At 47.9% G+C, this 17053-nt stretch overlaps 1 protein-coding gene across 16 annotated transcripts in view; it reads left to right on the top strand.

The window, feature by feature from the left end:
* Positions 1–17053, top strand: part of msi2b (musashi RNA-binding protein 2b) — a 225251-nt gene that overhangs the window by 162775 nt on the left and 45423 nt on the right. For all 16 annotated transcript variants that reach the window (XM_048265509.1, XM_048265500.1, XM_048265507.1 and 13 more), the window contains exon 9: positions 10851–10965. In XM_048265509.1, coding sequence (XP_048121466.1) covers positions 10851–10965 — 115 coding nt within the window. The remainder of the gene's footprint in view (positions 1–10850; positions 10966–17053) is intronic.

The raw sequence follows: 17053 nt of genomic DNA, 5'->3' as shown, positions 1-17053 counted from the left end.
GTATTCTGCCATATGTATGAATGAATGTATGAAATCCAAATTGCGGTTAAATGCATCAATTAGAGAAACCTTTAGAGACAGCTGAATCAGTATTCAGAGCATCGGTTTTCTTCAAAAGCAACCTACACTTCCCAATCTGCTAGACTAGCACTCTGAGGTCCGGGCCTGTCAGACACTTTTGAGACACCTTGTCATTTTTGAAGTATTTCATCTAACTAAAAACATCTATGCAAAAGTAAAGAGGGGTTGTAGAGGGGGCAGGGACGGGCGGTGATGAGTGCTGTTTACGTAATGAAGTGACAGCTTAGTAAATTCCACGCAATATGGCAAAGCATAGCGTTAACTTTCTGCGCATAGAAAAACTCGGTATTAGCGCTTTCTCTGTACATCCGGCCCAGTGTATTTTGCTATGTAAAGCCAGACTAAAACTCCCTCACAGTGAAACACTGTATTCTGCTGTTGCTCATTTCAATCTGCATTTGCAGTCCACGTAGACAGCCGGTATAGAGTAGCGCGCTGGTGATACCTGTAGATAGATAGATAGATAGATAGATAGATAGATAGATAGATACTTTATTGATCCCCAGGGGAAATTCAAGGTCTCAGTAACATACAGACAACACACACACATTCACTAACAGCAGAAAAAGTAATTAAAAGTATATAATATAAAAACACAACTAAGCAATAAGGACAGTAGAAGATAAAGAATATACTAAATATACTAAAATACAAATTATACTAACACTTAATCTAAATCAATTCTAAAAACAGTATCCACATAGTGGTGATTAATCAATCAAGAGGCGCTTGCAATGACTGAGGCAGGGACTGAGCCTGTGATTCTCTGTGCATAGTAAGGTAAGGTGCTCTGTGTGAGTGAGTGTCACGGTGATCGTGCAATGGTGATAGTGGTCATGGTGATAGTGCAAACGAGTAAGTCCAACAGTGCAAGAATAAAGTCTATATATCTATATATATAACTATTTTAAGAAAAGGTATAAGTGTGGCCACAGTTCAGCTGTGGCATGGAAGGAGGGGTTATGCATATGTGCTAATGTGCTAATATAGCACGCAGTGAGGCAGAAAGACAGTGGTAAAAAGTGCCTAGTGGACAGACAGTATCCAAACATGGAGGGGGTGAAGAGGCAGACAGACTATGCAGAGAAGTCCATCTCTCTTCTTCCCTTAAGTGAAGCATTGAACAGTTCAATGGTGATGGTCTGTGTCACAGTAATACCAGCTCACGCTCCTGATCTCAACTCATTTGCATGTTTTCCACACATACAGTATTTCGTTGTCAAAACAAACCGTTATTATGGGAACCTCTGCATATAGACTGAAGCAGAAGTTAAGATTAAATGGTAAATTAGTCACATGAATTAGTCACATGAAAAAAAAGAATAAAAGTTGAAAGGTGTGACCATAGAAGTTCAAATATTGTATCTGCTCGGAAAGGCAGCTTGTCAGACTAATACATTTGTTTGAATTGAGGAATGTTTCATGTCTGATGGCGCCTTTGTAGATTTAGTTTTTAGTTGTAAGTAGTCTTAATTAGCTGTCACCAAAAAAGATCCAGCAAGCTTTTTTTTATTAAATTAGAATCAGAACATCTCACTGTCGTTTCTGTAGCTATAAAAACATGGTTTATGATTGTAATAAATTGTCATAATATCACATAAATCAGCCTGTCTGAAAATATATGTCCAAGTCCTACCTCAAATGACTATTGTAGAGACAGTTAGAAAATGTTTCTTCCGGTGTTGTAATGGTTCTTATATAATGGCGTATTTAACTCACACTCTAGGTATTATAAGGCAGTGTGTGTCACTGTCCTCTATTCTATACAATATAAAGTGCACAGATTCAGGGTGTTTGCACGTCTGTACTGGAGTGACTTATGTAAGGAACATGAACAAGTCCTCTACAGTTCTCTCTACCCCTGGCAATGTTGTTGACCCACACATGTGTGAACACGCGCTTGCTTGCAACACACACACACACACACACACACACACACACACACATTTTCCCTCTCCTCCTCTCACTCACTTTCTCTTGCTCAAGCACACACACACACACACACACACACACACACACACACACACACACAAACACACAGAAATACAATAATAGACACCAATAATGTACAAAGCAGAAAAGAGACAGCTTTATTTAGCAGAAAAGTGCACCCACCCGCACACACACTGGCATAGCCACACCAAGCCATGTTTCCGTCACAGAGCAGAAAGGTTACCCCCGGTGTCGGTGGCCGACCCCCTCCATCAGACGCGGGCGAGCGAGCGAGGGAGCAGAAGGCCGCCCGCTGGAGAGTCCTGCTGGCCTGCCTGCCTGCCTGCCGTGCCGCCTCCCATTAGCATGTGTGATAAGTGCAGTGTGTGTCGATGGACCAATTTAGTGTCTGCCTCAACCATGCTGTGGCTCAGGGCCTGCAATATCATTCTGAGATAATCTACCGCTGTGAGGAGAAACGCGAGGAGGAGGAGAGAGAGAGGGAGAGCGAGAGAAAGAGAGAGGGTGTGAGTGTGAGGAATGACTCTTCCTCTCTTCTTTCTTGCTCGAAGCGTCAACACACATTTTCCCAAAGAAACATACAAGCACATTGACACACACTCTCAAGTAAGCGCACACACACACACAAGAGGGTGTGACAAGAAGACGTTGAGAGGATTCAACATGATGGCTTTCGGCACAAAAAAAATGCCATCAGTTTACACTCATCTTTCTATCTACCTTTCTCTCTCCCTTTCTCTCTCTCTCTCTCTCTCTCTCTCTCTCTGTCTGTCTTTCTCTGTCTCCTATTTCTGTTTTTTACATCAGCCGTCTGCATTTTTCGGGGTGATTTTACGGCTGTGGTCATTGTGATGGCAACTGTCCGTCTGTTTACCCGTGGGAGACGGTGGCAGTATTTTAAGTAGCTTGAACTTAAGTACTTAGCTTAAGTAGTACATTTAATTTTGAGTAGCTTGAACTAATGGAGGGAAATTGTGATATTTGAAAAGATTACAGTCATTCAGCCACGCTAATAATGGAGCACGCTATTGGCAAAGTGCTCTCTGTACCCCGAGGTGTCAAAACATGGGCAGGATGAGACGCCCCGCATCGTCTCCTTTTAAAGAAGAAAGGGAACAACGCAGGTGAAGGCGTGAAAGAGCAGTGTCCCCTCGACATAATTGACCCCTGACATGTATAACAAAGCAGCAAACACATGGCCAGGAGAATGGCCACATAAAGGGCCATTACGGGCGCCTGACGGGAGGTGATGTAACACAGACAGCAGAGAGGGGCCAATAAAGTGGACGTAGGCTAGCTGGCGGACAGACAGGCGGTGACTCACCGAGGTGGCGCTGAGATGATGCAGAGGCCTGCGGTCCAGTCCCACCGCGGAGCTCCCTCAATCCACGAGCCCTGGCAGGCCTCCCGAGCTCCTATGGTTTCTTTGTTCTTTTTATATGTGTATTATTGGTGCGTTCCCAAGTAGCCTCTTAATGGTAAAGCTCTGTAAAATAGACATACTCTCCAGTAAGTATACTGTAAATAGTCCCTGACAGCATTTCTGCTTTTTTTCTCTTCTCTCTCTCTCTATTTATTTTCCTTCTCTTTTTTTAAAAGTCTGGTGAATATAGATTTCTGTGTCAGGCGAAATAGCTGTAAGTATATCAATAATGTAAGGCGGCCCCCAAGTCTCCAATGTAATTTAATTCCAGTTGCGGTGAATTATGCCTGGCTGTTAAGCTGCGAATGCTGTTGCCCTGGAGCAAAAGGGAACAGGGAGAGTGGAGCACGGTGGGGTTTGCAGGGCTGCTATCTTTTTATTTAATCTGCCTGCACTTCACAAACAAGACAGAGCAGTTTGTCGCTCTGTGACCTTTTGCATGTCGCTGGAATTTATGTCGGAGGTGAGAGTCTCTATAACAGAGCGCTGTCGCGTCTGGAGGTATGGGGGGCTCAGAGCTGGAAGAGGGAGAGAGAGAGAGAGAGAGAGAGATTAATATTGCACACTTTAGAGGTGAGACATCCCAGCTGTCTGCTAAAGGGAGAAAGCATCCATAGAAGAAGGTGGAATGGGCAACTGATCAATAGAGAGAGCTCAGGTACACACAGCCTGTGTGCTGTTGTCAGCTGCACTGGAACATAAGGCCTGTGAGCACTAGCACTGAGAGTGAGTAGGAGCACACAGGAGACTGGAGCTTTAGATCCCCGTGTGAGCTAGCATCGCACTATTGCGCTCTCCCACTGTGCCACACAGGAGAACAGAACAGGCGCAAGACAGTCAGTGGCAGACTGTAGCAAGGAATACACTACAGTTTATCACAACAAGCAGTTTGTCCATATAGAGAAACATTTTGCTATAGATCAAGCATCATGATCCCTTAATGATGCAATTATGAGCAATTTTCACTGGTGTTTATGTTAGCAGCTGCACAATGTAAGAAGGCAGGTGCTGAATGCTGACCTATGCAGTCAGGAGTGTTGAGCTAATGGTAAAGTTGTGTGGGCGAGTAAGAAGATGATCATTTAGCATAGACTAGGGCTGAAGATGGCGTTAAATAGGCCACTTACACGAGGTCTGGATGTATGGAATCAAACAACGCAAGATCTTATCAGTTGAGGTGTTTATTCAACTCCCTTCTAACTGCATCATTCATCAAAAAAGAATGAATCCTCAATAAATGTGCAAATAAACTCCGCTGAGCCTCACTCTGATTGCATAGACCTGCTCCTCCTCAGCTATGCTAGTGTGTGTGTGCATGAAAGAGCCCGACCTGAAACGTGCCTCCATGGCTTGTGCTGGCTCCTCTCTCCAGTGCCCACACAGAAGCTGCCAGGCCTGAGAATATGGCATCATTCATGTAGATTCCTCCATTTATTGTCGTGTGATGTACACATTCACACACTAATGAACATTGTCCTATTTCAGAGGCTGTTGTCCTCTCCCTGAGCGTGTGATGGAGATTGTGTGAGTGAGGCGTCTGCGCTGTGAGTCATTCTGTTGTGGGCGCTAAAGCTTGGCTCTGCTGTTTTGTGTGTGTGTGTGTGTGTGTGTGCGTGTCTGTGTTCTGTGTTTGTCTGTGTGCTGTGTGTGTGTGTGTGTGTGTGTGTGTGTGTGTGTATGTGAAGAAGACAGCGAGGTAGAGAGTGAATCAGCACACTGTCATCAGAGGCGGTGTGTCAGTGCGGGTGATTGAGCTTGTTAAAGGCAGTGCTTGTCCTTCAAGTGCAGGCAAACAGGCTTCTAGGACCACATTTACTGTGCTCGGTTGCTGCCTAAGGATTTTTTTTGGAATCGAATTATACTGTTTTGAGTAGATTTTTATGTGTTATTTACTGATTAGTTTTACCTGCAGGTGTCTTTTAGCATTTGTATGGCTCATTGCACCATACTCTGAACAACACTCACTTTGAGAACCTTATTTGTGTTGAATTTATGGTGCCCCTGTCTGTATTTTCCCCCAATAAATTGGAATTATATGAGTAGTTTTAATGCAATTTGCAATGCATTATTATGCAATTGCTATAACTTGAGTACTTTTTTATTATCTTATTCTTATTCTTTCTTATTCTTAATGGCAAGATTGCATAACCCCGCATTTGAATATAATGCACCTACTCTTATCCAAGCCATTATTTTGATGGATACCTTTACTTTTGCCTGAGTCATTGTTTTTCTAAAGTAACAGCCTTTGTTTCTGCTATTCATCTGTGCAATATGGTCGAGGAAAAGTTTGATTAATGCCACCGTGCAATTGGTTCCTATGAACAAAGAGCCTTAACATCCTTGCATCCTTTAAATAAGCAGACATTCATAAATATCTTTATGGCTGTACTGTATGCGTGCATAATAGTGTATGCACACATATACTACGCATTTACATATGATCGTATATGTGCTGTGCTGTGTGTGTGTGTGTGTGTGTGTGTCTGTGTGTCTGTGTGTCTGTGTGTGTGTGTGTCTGTGTGTCTGTGTGTGTGTACGTCCGAGTGAGAGAGAGACAGTGTGTCTCAGGAGCAGTGTGTGTGTGTGTGTGTGTGTGTGTGTGTGTGTGTGTGTGTGTGTGTGTGTGTGTGTGTGTGTCTCAGCTTATATAAATAATACCTTTTCAGTGAATGTCTCCACTCTGCTTTAATGAAGCTACAGTGTATAATCACTTCCCCGATCCCTCAGGCAGTGCATTTGAGGCTCTGCCAATGGAGAACATAATCACAGTGATGCCTCAAAACAACTCCACTCCTTATCTTCCACATTAGCAACTGTAAATAAGCATCCTCCCGTACACATGCAGCACCGGGAATGAGGGGGGGGGTGAAAGCCATCCGCAGGTAATCATCCTCAAATGGAACGTGAGAACAGGAATCCAGTGCACTCCTCAGGTAATCATCCTCAAATGGAACGTGAGAACAGGAACCCAGTGCACTCCTCAGGTTATGACACAATCCTGTCTCCAGGGTCAATAGAACAAGAGCGTTCCAACGGCTCTGATCTGCAGATCATCTGCGGTCTGCCACTCCTGACCATTAAGAGACGAGAGAGAGGCGAGACCAGAGCTGCTGAGTGCCCCCCCACCTGCCTGCTGGCCCACAGCACGAGACGCTAGCCATCACCCCCGCCACCCATGCGCACCCCCTGACCTCGCTCCCCGCTCTCCCCTGGACCCACTGCCCCCACCAGTTGACCTCTACTCTCCCCCTCGTATTCTATTCAAATGTGGAGATGTGGGGAGTTGTGGAGGCAGCAGGAGGGGCCTGGCCTACCAGAGGAGGGTGACAGCTGTTTAGGTGTCCATGGCACTGATACTTGACAGCCAGAGCTGTGGGTGGTGGACTGATGAATTGGGTGTGAAAATTTGACAGCTTCGTACAATCTCTGCTAGCACTGTATCGGGTCCTCCCCTGCCACATGATAATGTGCAGCTCAGAACTTGTTGGATTGCCCGGGGCTTGCCTTACAGCTGAATAGGGCTTTTGGATTAACTCTACTGCATGTAAGCATTGATTGGGTTGTTTTGTAAGGTAGGTATTACAGGTGAGGTCATGCCATTACTTGGTTGATTGTCAGTGAGCTTGCCAGTCCCCACATTTGATCTGTCTTGTCACTTCAAGTCACTCAAAGGTGCACTTCAGGGATACAGTATTTGTGCCCAATATATCAGCCATCTGTCAGAAGATGATGTGCTGTAGATGGATACTTGGCTGTCCCCATAACTTGACCATAGCCCTACCCATATCATCTCCCAGTGCATGGATATGAGATGGAGGAAGTGCTCGCCTGGGCTGTCTCGGTGTCTGGCTCAGCGTCCTCCTCTACTCTGAGGCCTTCACCTGTTCTGCCTCCCTGCTCCTCTCCCTGCGGCGGAGCCTCTCCCACTCCCAGGTCGTTAGCGATCTGTCCCTCCTCCTCATCTTCTTCATTAGGCCCGTGAAGGGCCTCATCAGTGCTAACGCTAGCCGAACCCATTCCCTCTCCCTCTAATTAGTTAAGTAATAGTGCGGAGCGGAGCGCTAGCCGCCGCCGCGGACCCCGGGACCTCCAACGGCCCTCGCTGATGACACCTGCGCCGACGACGGCTCTCAATGATTAGCCAAACCACCACGTCTAACAGCCACCACGACCAAATGCCATGGCAATTATCGACTGAACAATAATTAGACGTGTCACGCCCTCTTAGCTCGTTTAGCTCAGTGCGCGTAATTAAGGTGTGTTGTATTCTACAGGGTGTTGCCTATTCTTTGCTTAATGCCAATGTAATGTTCCTTATCACTTTAAATGGCAGTCTGTGCACCTCAGAGGGCATAGAAATACCCATGCTCTCTGAAGGGTCTGTGGAAAGGGTGCTGTCTGGTGTGTCTAAGGACATTAACCAAGTAGTGCTGGAGGGAAGATATGTGATTGTATATTTTGGTTTAACACTTATTTGTTGTTTTGAAAGGTCTCAAACATAAACACTGTCAACTCTAATGCACTTGTGCAGAAGACAACTTAACAACCACCGCACACCCTGCAATACATTAACCACAATCCAGTGTTCCTACTTTTCTATATCCTGCTCTTTGTCCTACACTGTGTTCAATCGCGTCGTCCATTTTAGGGCAGTGAGCTGTTGCTGTTGTGGTTGTTTGCAGACGGGCAGGCTGGATGGGTTGTGGCTGAGGGGCTTGGGGGTGCTGGGGCTTGAGCAGTCACAGGAGCTGCCAGATGTTCAAATGGAGCAGCAGCCTCAGCAGCAGCAGCAGAGACAGAGAGACAGACACCTGCCTGTTGGACAGCAGCAGACAAAGGTAGTGGGTGTGAGAGAGACAGACAGATAGAAAGACAGACACGCATAGAATAGAGACAGACTGACAGACAGAGGAAGACAGAAAAGAAAAAGGCAGGTAAATAGACGGATGGACAGACATGGCCAAACAGACAGGGATGACGTGTGCGCAGACTGACAGACAGACAGGCTAAAATGAGACATCACGTACGGAGACCAAGAGACAAACAACGGCATGGAGCAAGACAGAGAGGCAAGCAGAATTAGACATGCACAGAGACAAACCCACAGACAGACACTCGATGTGCCTTTTTACCACATACACAAAAGCACATACATATGGATTCTCCCTCAATCATACACAGAGAGAGAGAGAGAGAAAGACACAGACACATAGTGCATAGCCACTCACAGACAGACAGATGAGTGGAGTCCAGACACTCCCTCGGGCAGTCGACTGACTCTGGTAGACAGGAACCCTGCTGAGGGGGTGAGTGGGGCCCCCCTGCACCCCCCACCCCCCCATCACTCGGGCTGGTGGTGTGGACAGCCTGTAGACGTGGGCCAGGCAGCTCCAGCAGCTGGTGAAACTGCCCTGTAATACCCAGTGAAAGAGTGTGTGTGTGTGTGAGTGTGTGTGTGTGTGTGTCTGCCTGTGTGTGAGAGAGTGAGTGAGGGAGAAGAGAGAATGGGAGACAGTACAGAAGAGATTGTGTGACAGCACAGTGGAGGGCAGGCTCTCTCACACACAGAGAACCACCAGCTTGTTATGTAGGGTTCATCCGCTTTTACTGCATGTGTGGGGGGATCTCTTGTTTTGTAAGGGAACTCGTGTCTCTCTTTGAGTGTGTGTGTGTGTGTGTGTGTGTGTGTGTGTGATGTCAGATGATGTCAGATGCTGCATTAGGCCAACCGTGTTGAGTAGTCGGAGGCTGTATTTTTCCCATATATGTCTGTCATAAGGCTGTATTTTGCTATGTGCTCTCACTTCACTGAGCTTCCCCATCCAAGTCGGGTGCCACCAGGGCAAGTGAGTGTGTCCATTTACCAGACTCTATATATGTGTCTATTGTCTAGGTTTGGTGTATTAACAGTTAGGTCCATACAAAATCAGCCGTGTGTGTGTGTGTTTCTTGTGATGAAAATAATGTGTGTTTATGTTATTACATTTGCACCTCTGTCTTTGTGAGTGTGAGAGCATTCGTAGATGTCTTTGTGTGTGTGTAAAACAAACACAGAGAGAATTAGTGTGTGTGTGTGTGTGTGTGTGTGTGTGTGTGTGTGTGTGTGTGTGTGTGTGTGTGTGTGTTTGTCTGTCACAGACCTTGGTTCCTGTCTCTGAGCAACAGCCACTTAGCTATGCATGGTGTAGAGAGGAGGGTGAAATGTCATTCACCGCAGCAGGAGAGCGGAGCGCTTGATGGCACCCACTACACACACACACACACACACACACACACACACGCACACACACACACACACACACACACACACACACACACACACACACACACGCACACACACACACACACAGGGGAACCAGAGCGGCCCCAGGGCCCACATCACTTTCCATGATGATGGGGGGAGCAGGCAGAGAGAGATGGAGAGAGAGGGGGAAGAGTGTGAGAGACGTGGAGTGGAGAAAAGTGGAAAGGCAGAGTGGCAGACGGGAGGAGAGAGAGAGGGAGGGAAGAGATGAGAGGGAAAGAGTTGGGACGGAGGGAAAGAGAAATGGGAAATGTTTACCAATAAGAGAGAGGACGCTTGCCTGGGGCAGGCCGGGCCTCAGTATGCTTGGACAAACACAGCAAGCAGAAAATCGACACAGGGATGTGACGACTTACATTTGCAACCTGTGTGTGTGTGTGACATCAGGTGTGTGTGTGCGTGTGCGCCAGTGTGTGTGTGTGTGTCTGTGTGTAGGCTGGAAGGAAAGGTCCAATCTTTCCAAAGTCAATGGTTTGTCTCTCACTCTGCCCTGTTCCTGTGAAGTATGTAAATTGGGTTGCTTTTCACCAAATATGTGTGTCTGTGTGTCTACAGCCATCATAAAAGGACTGTCCACACACAAATGTTTGTCCGCTCACCTCCCCTCTGTTATCATCCCCTGACCACTGCAGCGCCCGGCCGGCTACAGGATGCTCTCCAGCTAGAGAGGGATTGATCGGCCTCCATAGGTCACTGTGCTGCTTTATTTCTATTGAAATGAATAGGTCATTTAATAACCACACCACCATGGCTGTTGGAATCTGGGATGTCATAAATGTGACTGTAAAATGGTTTTGAATCTAACCAAGAGAAGCATCATCAGTGTCAAATTCCAGAACAGCAGTAACAGGGCTGGAACTTCCCCCACGCACAGGGCTTATGGGGTGGAGTGGAACGGTACAGTACGGCCGTGTCAGAGCGCTGTCCTGAGGGAAGATGTCATGTACACATGTCTGTGGCTGTGCCTCTTGTTGCAGGAGAAATGGGATGTCATGTGAAGCGTGAGTGTGAGCGGCTCTGCTGATGGGGTGGGAGTGTGATGTGATGCGCTGTGCTCTAATGTCCCTGCGCTCTCTGTGTTCACAGGTAGAATGCAAGAAGGCCCAGCCGAAGGAAGTGATGTTTCCCCCAGGGACGCGGGGGCGGGCCAGAGGACTGCCCTACACCATGGATGCCTTCATGCTGGGCATGGGCATGCTGAGTAAGTCCACCTCTCTCTCTCTCTTTCTCTCTCTCTCACCAGCATGGAGACAAGCTCACAGAATAAGAGAAACAACAACCCAAAATAGTCACAGTGGCTAAGAGGAGTGGGCTGAAGACAGAGAACTCTTCCCTTCTGAGCTGGCCACTGCTGTTAGGTGATTTCTGATTAAACAGTATTTCTTTGCCTCTGTTGCCTTTATGCTTTCAGGAGAGGTGTTAGACCAGAGGTTCCATAAATTGCCCTGAGACAATGCTCCTAGTTAATGGGGCTGTATAAATAAAGTTGAATTGAGCTGGGGCGGCGCTTGGCGAGGCCTCCTCGGAGACAGCCTTGTGACTCGCGGGCTGACACCAGCACTGTATGTTTGAGTTAATGCCACTCCACTCCACTCCAGACTGCACTGGCAGCACGCCAGATCCACCCACAGCACTTCAGCGGCGGCGCTCCCATCCGACACACAGACACAGAAACATCATACAGTCTGTCTCCCAGCACACGCCGTTAGCTTGTGCCTCCCTTCATTTTCCCTTTTCTCTCTCTCTCTCTCTCTCTCTCTCTCTCGCTCTCTTATTCGTAGACATTCCGCAAGTAATGAAAGAGAACAGATAGACAAGAGACATTGAGGCAGAAAAAGAGAAGAGAAAGGAGGGCGAGGAGTGGGGGGGGGGTGATTCCACTAACCTCCTCCCCCTTGTGTGATCTGGAGCCTGAGCCCCCTTGCTTTACTGACAAGAGATAATTATAGCGAGATTGATCGTCTGCCGAAAGTAAGTGAAGCAAATAAATCGTTTGATGCCTGGCTCGCGTTGCGCACGGCCCAGGGCCCTAATGGAGGCAGCAGGGAGAGGTCGTCCCACCCGTAATTTGCCTTGATGAAGCGGCCATGTAGGGGGAGAGGGCTTGCGTGAAAATATGCCATAGATATTCTGGCCTTGACCCCCTCTGTTCCTCTGGCCAACCTCCTCAGCCCGCCGACCCCCCAAACCCCCCCCAAACCCACATTACAGAACTAAATGAAGAGGAAAATTGAAATAATGTTAAATTATGAATTTATGATTTCATCTGTCCTCCACCTCAGGAGTGCTGAATAATAGGTGGAGGGCTTTTTGTCGTTAGGAAGAGAGGAAGCGAGAGAGGAGAGAGGAGAGGGAGGCGCCGCTCGCCCACTGTAATCCATCTTCCTGGAATCCTCAGCTTCCCGCCCGACACTCCACTGCGGCACCGAAAAACTTTTGTCAGCCATTTGCCCAACTTACGGTAGCTGCGGCCCTGGAGAGCGTCTGAGGGAGTAACTGTTCATTTTGGGGCTGACGCTTGCTGATCTAAGCACCGTCTGCTTTTTTGCTTCTGTACGTTGTTTTTTTTTATGGGGGTTTGGGTTGGTTTGCGGTTGTGAAAAGGCAAGTCTAGAGAGAGGCTTGGAAGGCAGGCCCCAGGGCAGCCGTTAAAACAATAACAGCATCAGATGTGTTCTAAGCGGCACCCACGGAAACATCTGGTAGAGCAGAGCTCTAAAAGCAGACATCATAGGCTTATTAAGAGCACGCCACTAATCAGTCTTATCGTGGAACAAAGACGAGAGCCACTCCATGCAAACGCAGAATCAGGACACACGAGCAAGAATATTAACTGATATCTCTCTCATTAGTGCTTTTGTCTAAATATTGATATTTAAGATGCAGGACAAAGTTCCTTTTCTAAAATTTGAATACCCTCATCTCTCCAAAAAAGGAATCAACGCAGCTCATTATTTAAAGGAAGTGTAATTTGGTACATTTGCCAAAATCTCATTAAAGAGCACCCCTTTTTACTCCCCTTCACCCTAACACCGCCTTGCCTTTGTTTACCACACCTAATCGAGCCATTTATCTTTATTGCGTTAAAGGGCCCCATGTATGTTTGCTCCAAATGAGTACACGTTCTAAGCCCCCACACAAGAGCAGGAGCCGGGGCTTATTTTTTAAACAGATGGATAATTGATTCTAAAGCGAATCTGAACTGTTGAGCCATAAAATAGGTGCATTAGTATGCATATTAATAACACAAATAAGGGCTTGTGCTGCTGGGAGGCGGGGGGCCTGATGAAGTGACAGCTTTTATTTACGGGAGAGAAGGTGCATGAAGACAAGACGGTGGGGGGGTGCAGTGAGGGGTGGGGGGAGGAGTGTGTGTGTGTGTGTGGGTGGGGGTGCTGCTTTTCTTTTCGGGAGATGATCTTACAAAATCCCTACACAATAAGCACCTTCCTGGGAGTTGACAAAGAAGCACCGAAGGTCTATACAGGAACACACACACACACACACACACACACACACACACACACACACACACTCACACTCTCACACACACACACACACACACACACACACACACACACACACACACACTCACACACACACACACACATACACAATGAGGGTGTTTGTCTCCCGCTCTCTTATGTTCAGATGTGATTAGACAGAGTAAATAGTGTTCTGATTGAAATGATGTCATCTGAGCCTTATGGCCATTTGTTCCCTGACTTTTGACATGGCTTCCAAAGCAGTGGGCAGTGCTGCCACATGTCATTCAGCTCTCCTGGGTCCCACAGCAGCCCCTCCCATGCCACCCCAGCCACTGCAGCATTGAGCAGTCATGAGCATGCAACAGAACACAGCGTCTTAGCATCCACTTTGGCAATAACCACAGCAGAACCAGCTTTGTGGGTAGATGTTTGTATGCTTGTGTGTGTGTGTGTGTGCGCGCATGTGTGTGTTGTTCGTCTGACGAGCATTGGCTTCCCCTGGGGTTCAGACTCCTGTGTCGCACTAATCCCCCCGCTGTCAATAGAAGCCATGCCACAGTGCATTCACAGTAAGCTCTTAAAATGTCACAGGAGAAGCCTGTGTCATGTATATTTAGCTTTAGCGTGTGGCATTTAGCTCTCTGAGGATGGGAGCCCGCGAGAGCAGAGCACACGACGGCTCTGTGTTTGTGGAGGGCTTCCTGAGCGGCGACTGGAGATGGGGGACGCTAAGTCAACATGGAATGAAATGACCAGTAATGAGAGGCAAAGGTGAGAGGGCCACCGCAGAGGAGATCTAGCAGTCAGCAGAGGATGCTCCAGCGGTGAGGCGGTGAGGTGGAACATGGAGAACGGACAGGAGGACGACACACGCATATCATGTGTCCAGTAGGTTTCACTGGGCAGAGACAGACGTGTGATGTGGATGAGATCACCAGGTGTGGCTGTGAATGTCCACTGCCATCCTGATGCTCTGCTACTGTATGTTGCTACTGTATATGAAGTGTTTACATGCGTCTTTGGCTTGGGACTGGACTAGAGCAGTTTTATGAGGTTGGAATATTTTTTTGACATGACACAATATTGATAGTTATAAATCATATAGTTAGTCTGTTCATGCCAGAAAATGACAGGTGAAATATATTCAAAGCTTTGCAAACACCTGCAAATGGAGAATCTCATGTAGACAGAATCATTCCATATAGACTTCTAGATTTCCATCAGTCCTAGTTACATTTCCACTTGAAAAGAAAGGAGACAAATCTGACATTGGGGGCAGCCGTGGCCCACTGGTTAGCACTCTGGACTTGTAACCGGAGGGTTGCCGGTTCGAGCCCCGACCAGTGGGCCGCGGCTGAAGTGCCCTTTGAGCAAGGCACTAACCCCTCACTGCTCCCAAAGCCGCCATTGTAGCAGGCAGCTCACTGCGCCGGGATTAGTGTGTGCTTCACCTCACTGTGTGTTCACTGTGTGCTGTTTGTGTTTCACTAATTCACCGATTGGGTTAAATGCAGAGACCAAATTTCCGTCACGGGATCAAAAAAGTATATATACTATACTATACTATACATTTCAGCGTCTGTGTAATGTGCGGTTGAATAGATTTATTGCTAGCTAATACAGACTTTAATGAACCATCAAATTCACACAAAACATGGAAGAGTTGATCAAATAAATAGGAAAGAATAACAGTTAAAGTCTTTGGCACTTGTTTTTGGCACTTGACTAATGACAAATTCAGGGAGGAGAGAGGAAAGAGACATTAAGATGTGATATAAAAGCAAACCATAACACATAGCAGAGAGTAGATGTGATATAAAAGCAAACCATAACACATAGCAGAGAGTAGATGTGATATAAAAGCAAACCATAACACATAGCAGAGAGTAGATGTGATCATTTGTCCCATGCCGCTCTGTCTGGTGGAAGCGGCTGTCTAGTGTTCCAAATGACACAAATTCAACAGAAACTAGCACTGCAACTAATAAATATCCTTTGCATGGTACACACCACTCTGTCTACTGCTGACTGTGGTTTCTCCTGCTACCCAATCTTAGTGTTGTTAAGCGTGCGTAGTGCGTACACACATGACGGGGGCATTAACAGGGCAGAAAGGAGGAGAAGAGCAAGCAGATCAGCAGTAGGAACAGAGTGTAGTGAGGACCAGGCTGCTCAGCACACAGCATTAGAACCACAGCATTAGAATAGCTTCCATAGGGGGACCGCTACCACTGGAACAGCAACATGTCACATAGAACTCAAATCACTAGATGCCACGGTGTCCTCACTTGCTAGAAGTAGCCGCTACTTTTGAGTTGTTTTCACTGATTTCCCCACTCTTACTCCTTTCCACATGCTGACCTACAAGGCAGCCAAACGAGCGCTGTGATGCTCAGCGAATGAGACAGTCTTGCGTGGCGTGTATGGTAGCGTAGCGCCCTGATTCCCATGGACAGCGGCCAGTCGGCCCAGCTCGGCCGACACACCTGTTCTGCCCACTCCCCTCCTCGTGTTCGCAACAGACTCCTCTCTTATGCATGGCTTCACCCTGAGCCCGGGGAGAGGCCTACTTTCACCAGCAGCACTCCTCCCCCAATCCAACCCCCCAAACACACACACACACACACACACACACACTCCTCCCACACACACACACACACACACACACACACACACACACACACACTCCCCTCCCACACACACACACACACAAACACACACACACACAGACTCCCCGCCCACACACACACGTAGAGGTCACGTTGGGTTGCCTGGGCGGCGGCGGTCAGGCGGGGGGAGTGATGTGCGTGGGGGCTCAGATCAAGGCTGCGTCCCGAGAGACCCGCTTATCCGCGCTGGCTCCGAGCGGACGGGAGCTCTCCGCTGATGTCATAAAGGTTGTACCCGTGCTGCCTGGTCCATAATGAAGCATTTGGGTTGAGCCCCAGATGTGTGCGGGAGAGAGGAGCTCTCTCTCTCACCCAGGGCCGCGGGTGGAGGTGGGGTGGGGTGTGTGCTGTGCACAGAAGGGAAGGAGTCGCTCGAAGAGCTCCGTCAAGTCTGGCACAGCTTTGGTGTTGTAGTTCTCTCAGGCATCTTTAGGTGTGCTGAACCTATTTACCTTTTTCTATTTACTTCACCCTCTTCGTCTTTCTCTTTCTCCCGCTCTCCCTCTCTCTCCCTCTCTCACTCTCTCTCTCTCTCTCTCTCTCTCTCTCACTCTATTCCTCCTAGGTATTTCAGCTGCAGGTCTGGAAGCTGTGTTAGGTCTGGCTCATAGCGCTTAATGGTGGCATGGGAAGAGGGGAGAGCACTTTTAAAGCAGCTGTAACAGGCACAACTGCTCCCGCAGATAGACATACATGCACACGTTAAACACACACACACACACACACACACACACACACACACACACACACACACACGTGTAGTGTGTTCTCTAGCACGACTCATTGTGGCGGGTGTCTGAAATGCTTCCAGATAATTAAGTCCCGGGCTCCTTGTGTGTGCAGTGCTGCATTGTGACAGAATAGGAACAATAATAAGCAGCTGGCCCAGAGCCGCTCCAGCTCAGCCACGCGCGTCAGGCTCACCGCTCCGCTCCAAGATCAAGCATCAAGACCGCGACCGCGACCGCGACCGTGCCGTGCCGTACCGTGCGCGTGCCGCGTGCCGCATGCCGTGCACGCCGTCGTCGTGCCCGTCCTCCGCTCCTGGCAGTGCGACAGGAAGAGCATGTGTGCTGGGCTCCATCCCACTTCCCTCTAAACTTCAGCTCGCTCCTGCTCTTTCTTCCTCTTC

The sequence above is a fragment of the Alosa alosa genome, chromosome 15, assembly GCF_017589495.1.
Source record: "Alosa alosa isolate M-15738 ecotype Scorff River chromosome 15, AALO_Geno_1.1, whole genome shotgun sequence".
Taxonomy (NCBI): domain Eukaryota; kingdom Metazoa; phylum Chordata; class Actinopteri; order Clupeiformes; family Clupeidae; genus Alosa; species Alosa alosa.
Note: the sequence above shows the minus strand (reverse complement) of the source record. Positions and strands in the feature narration are given on the sequence as shown.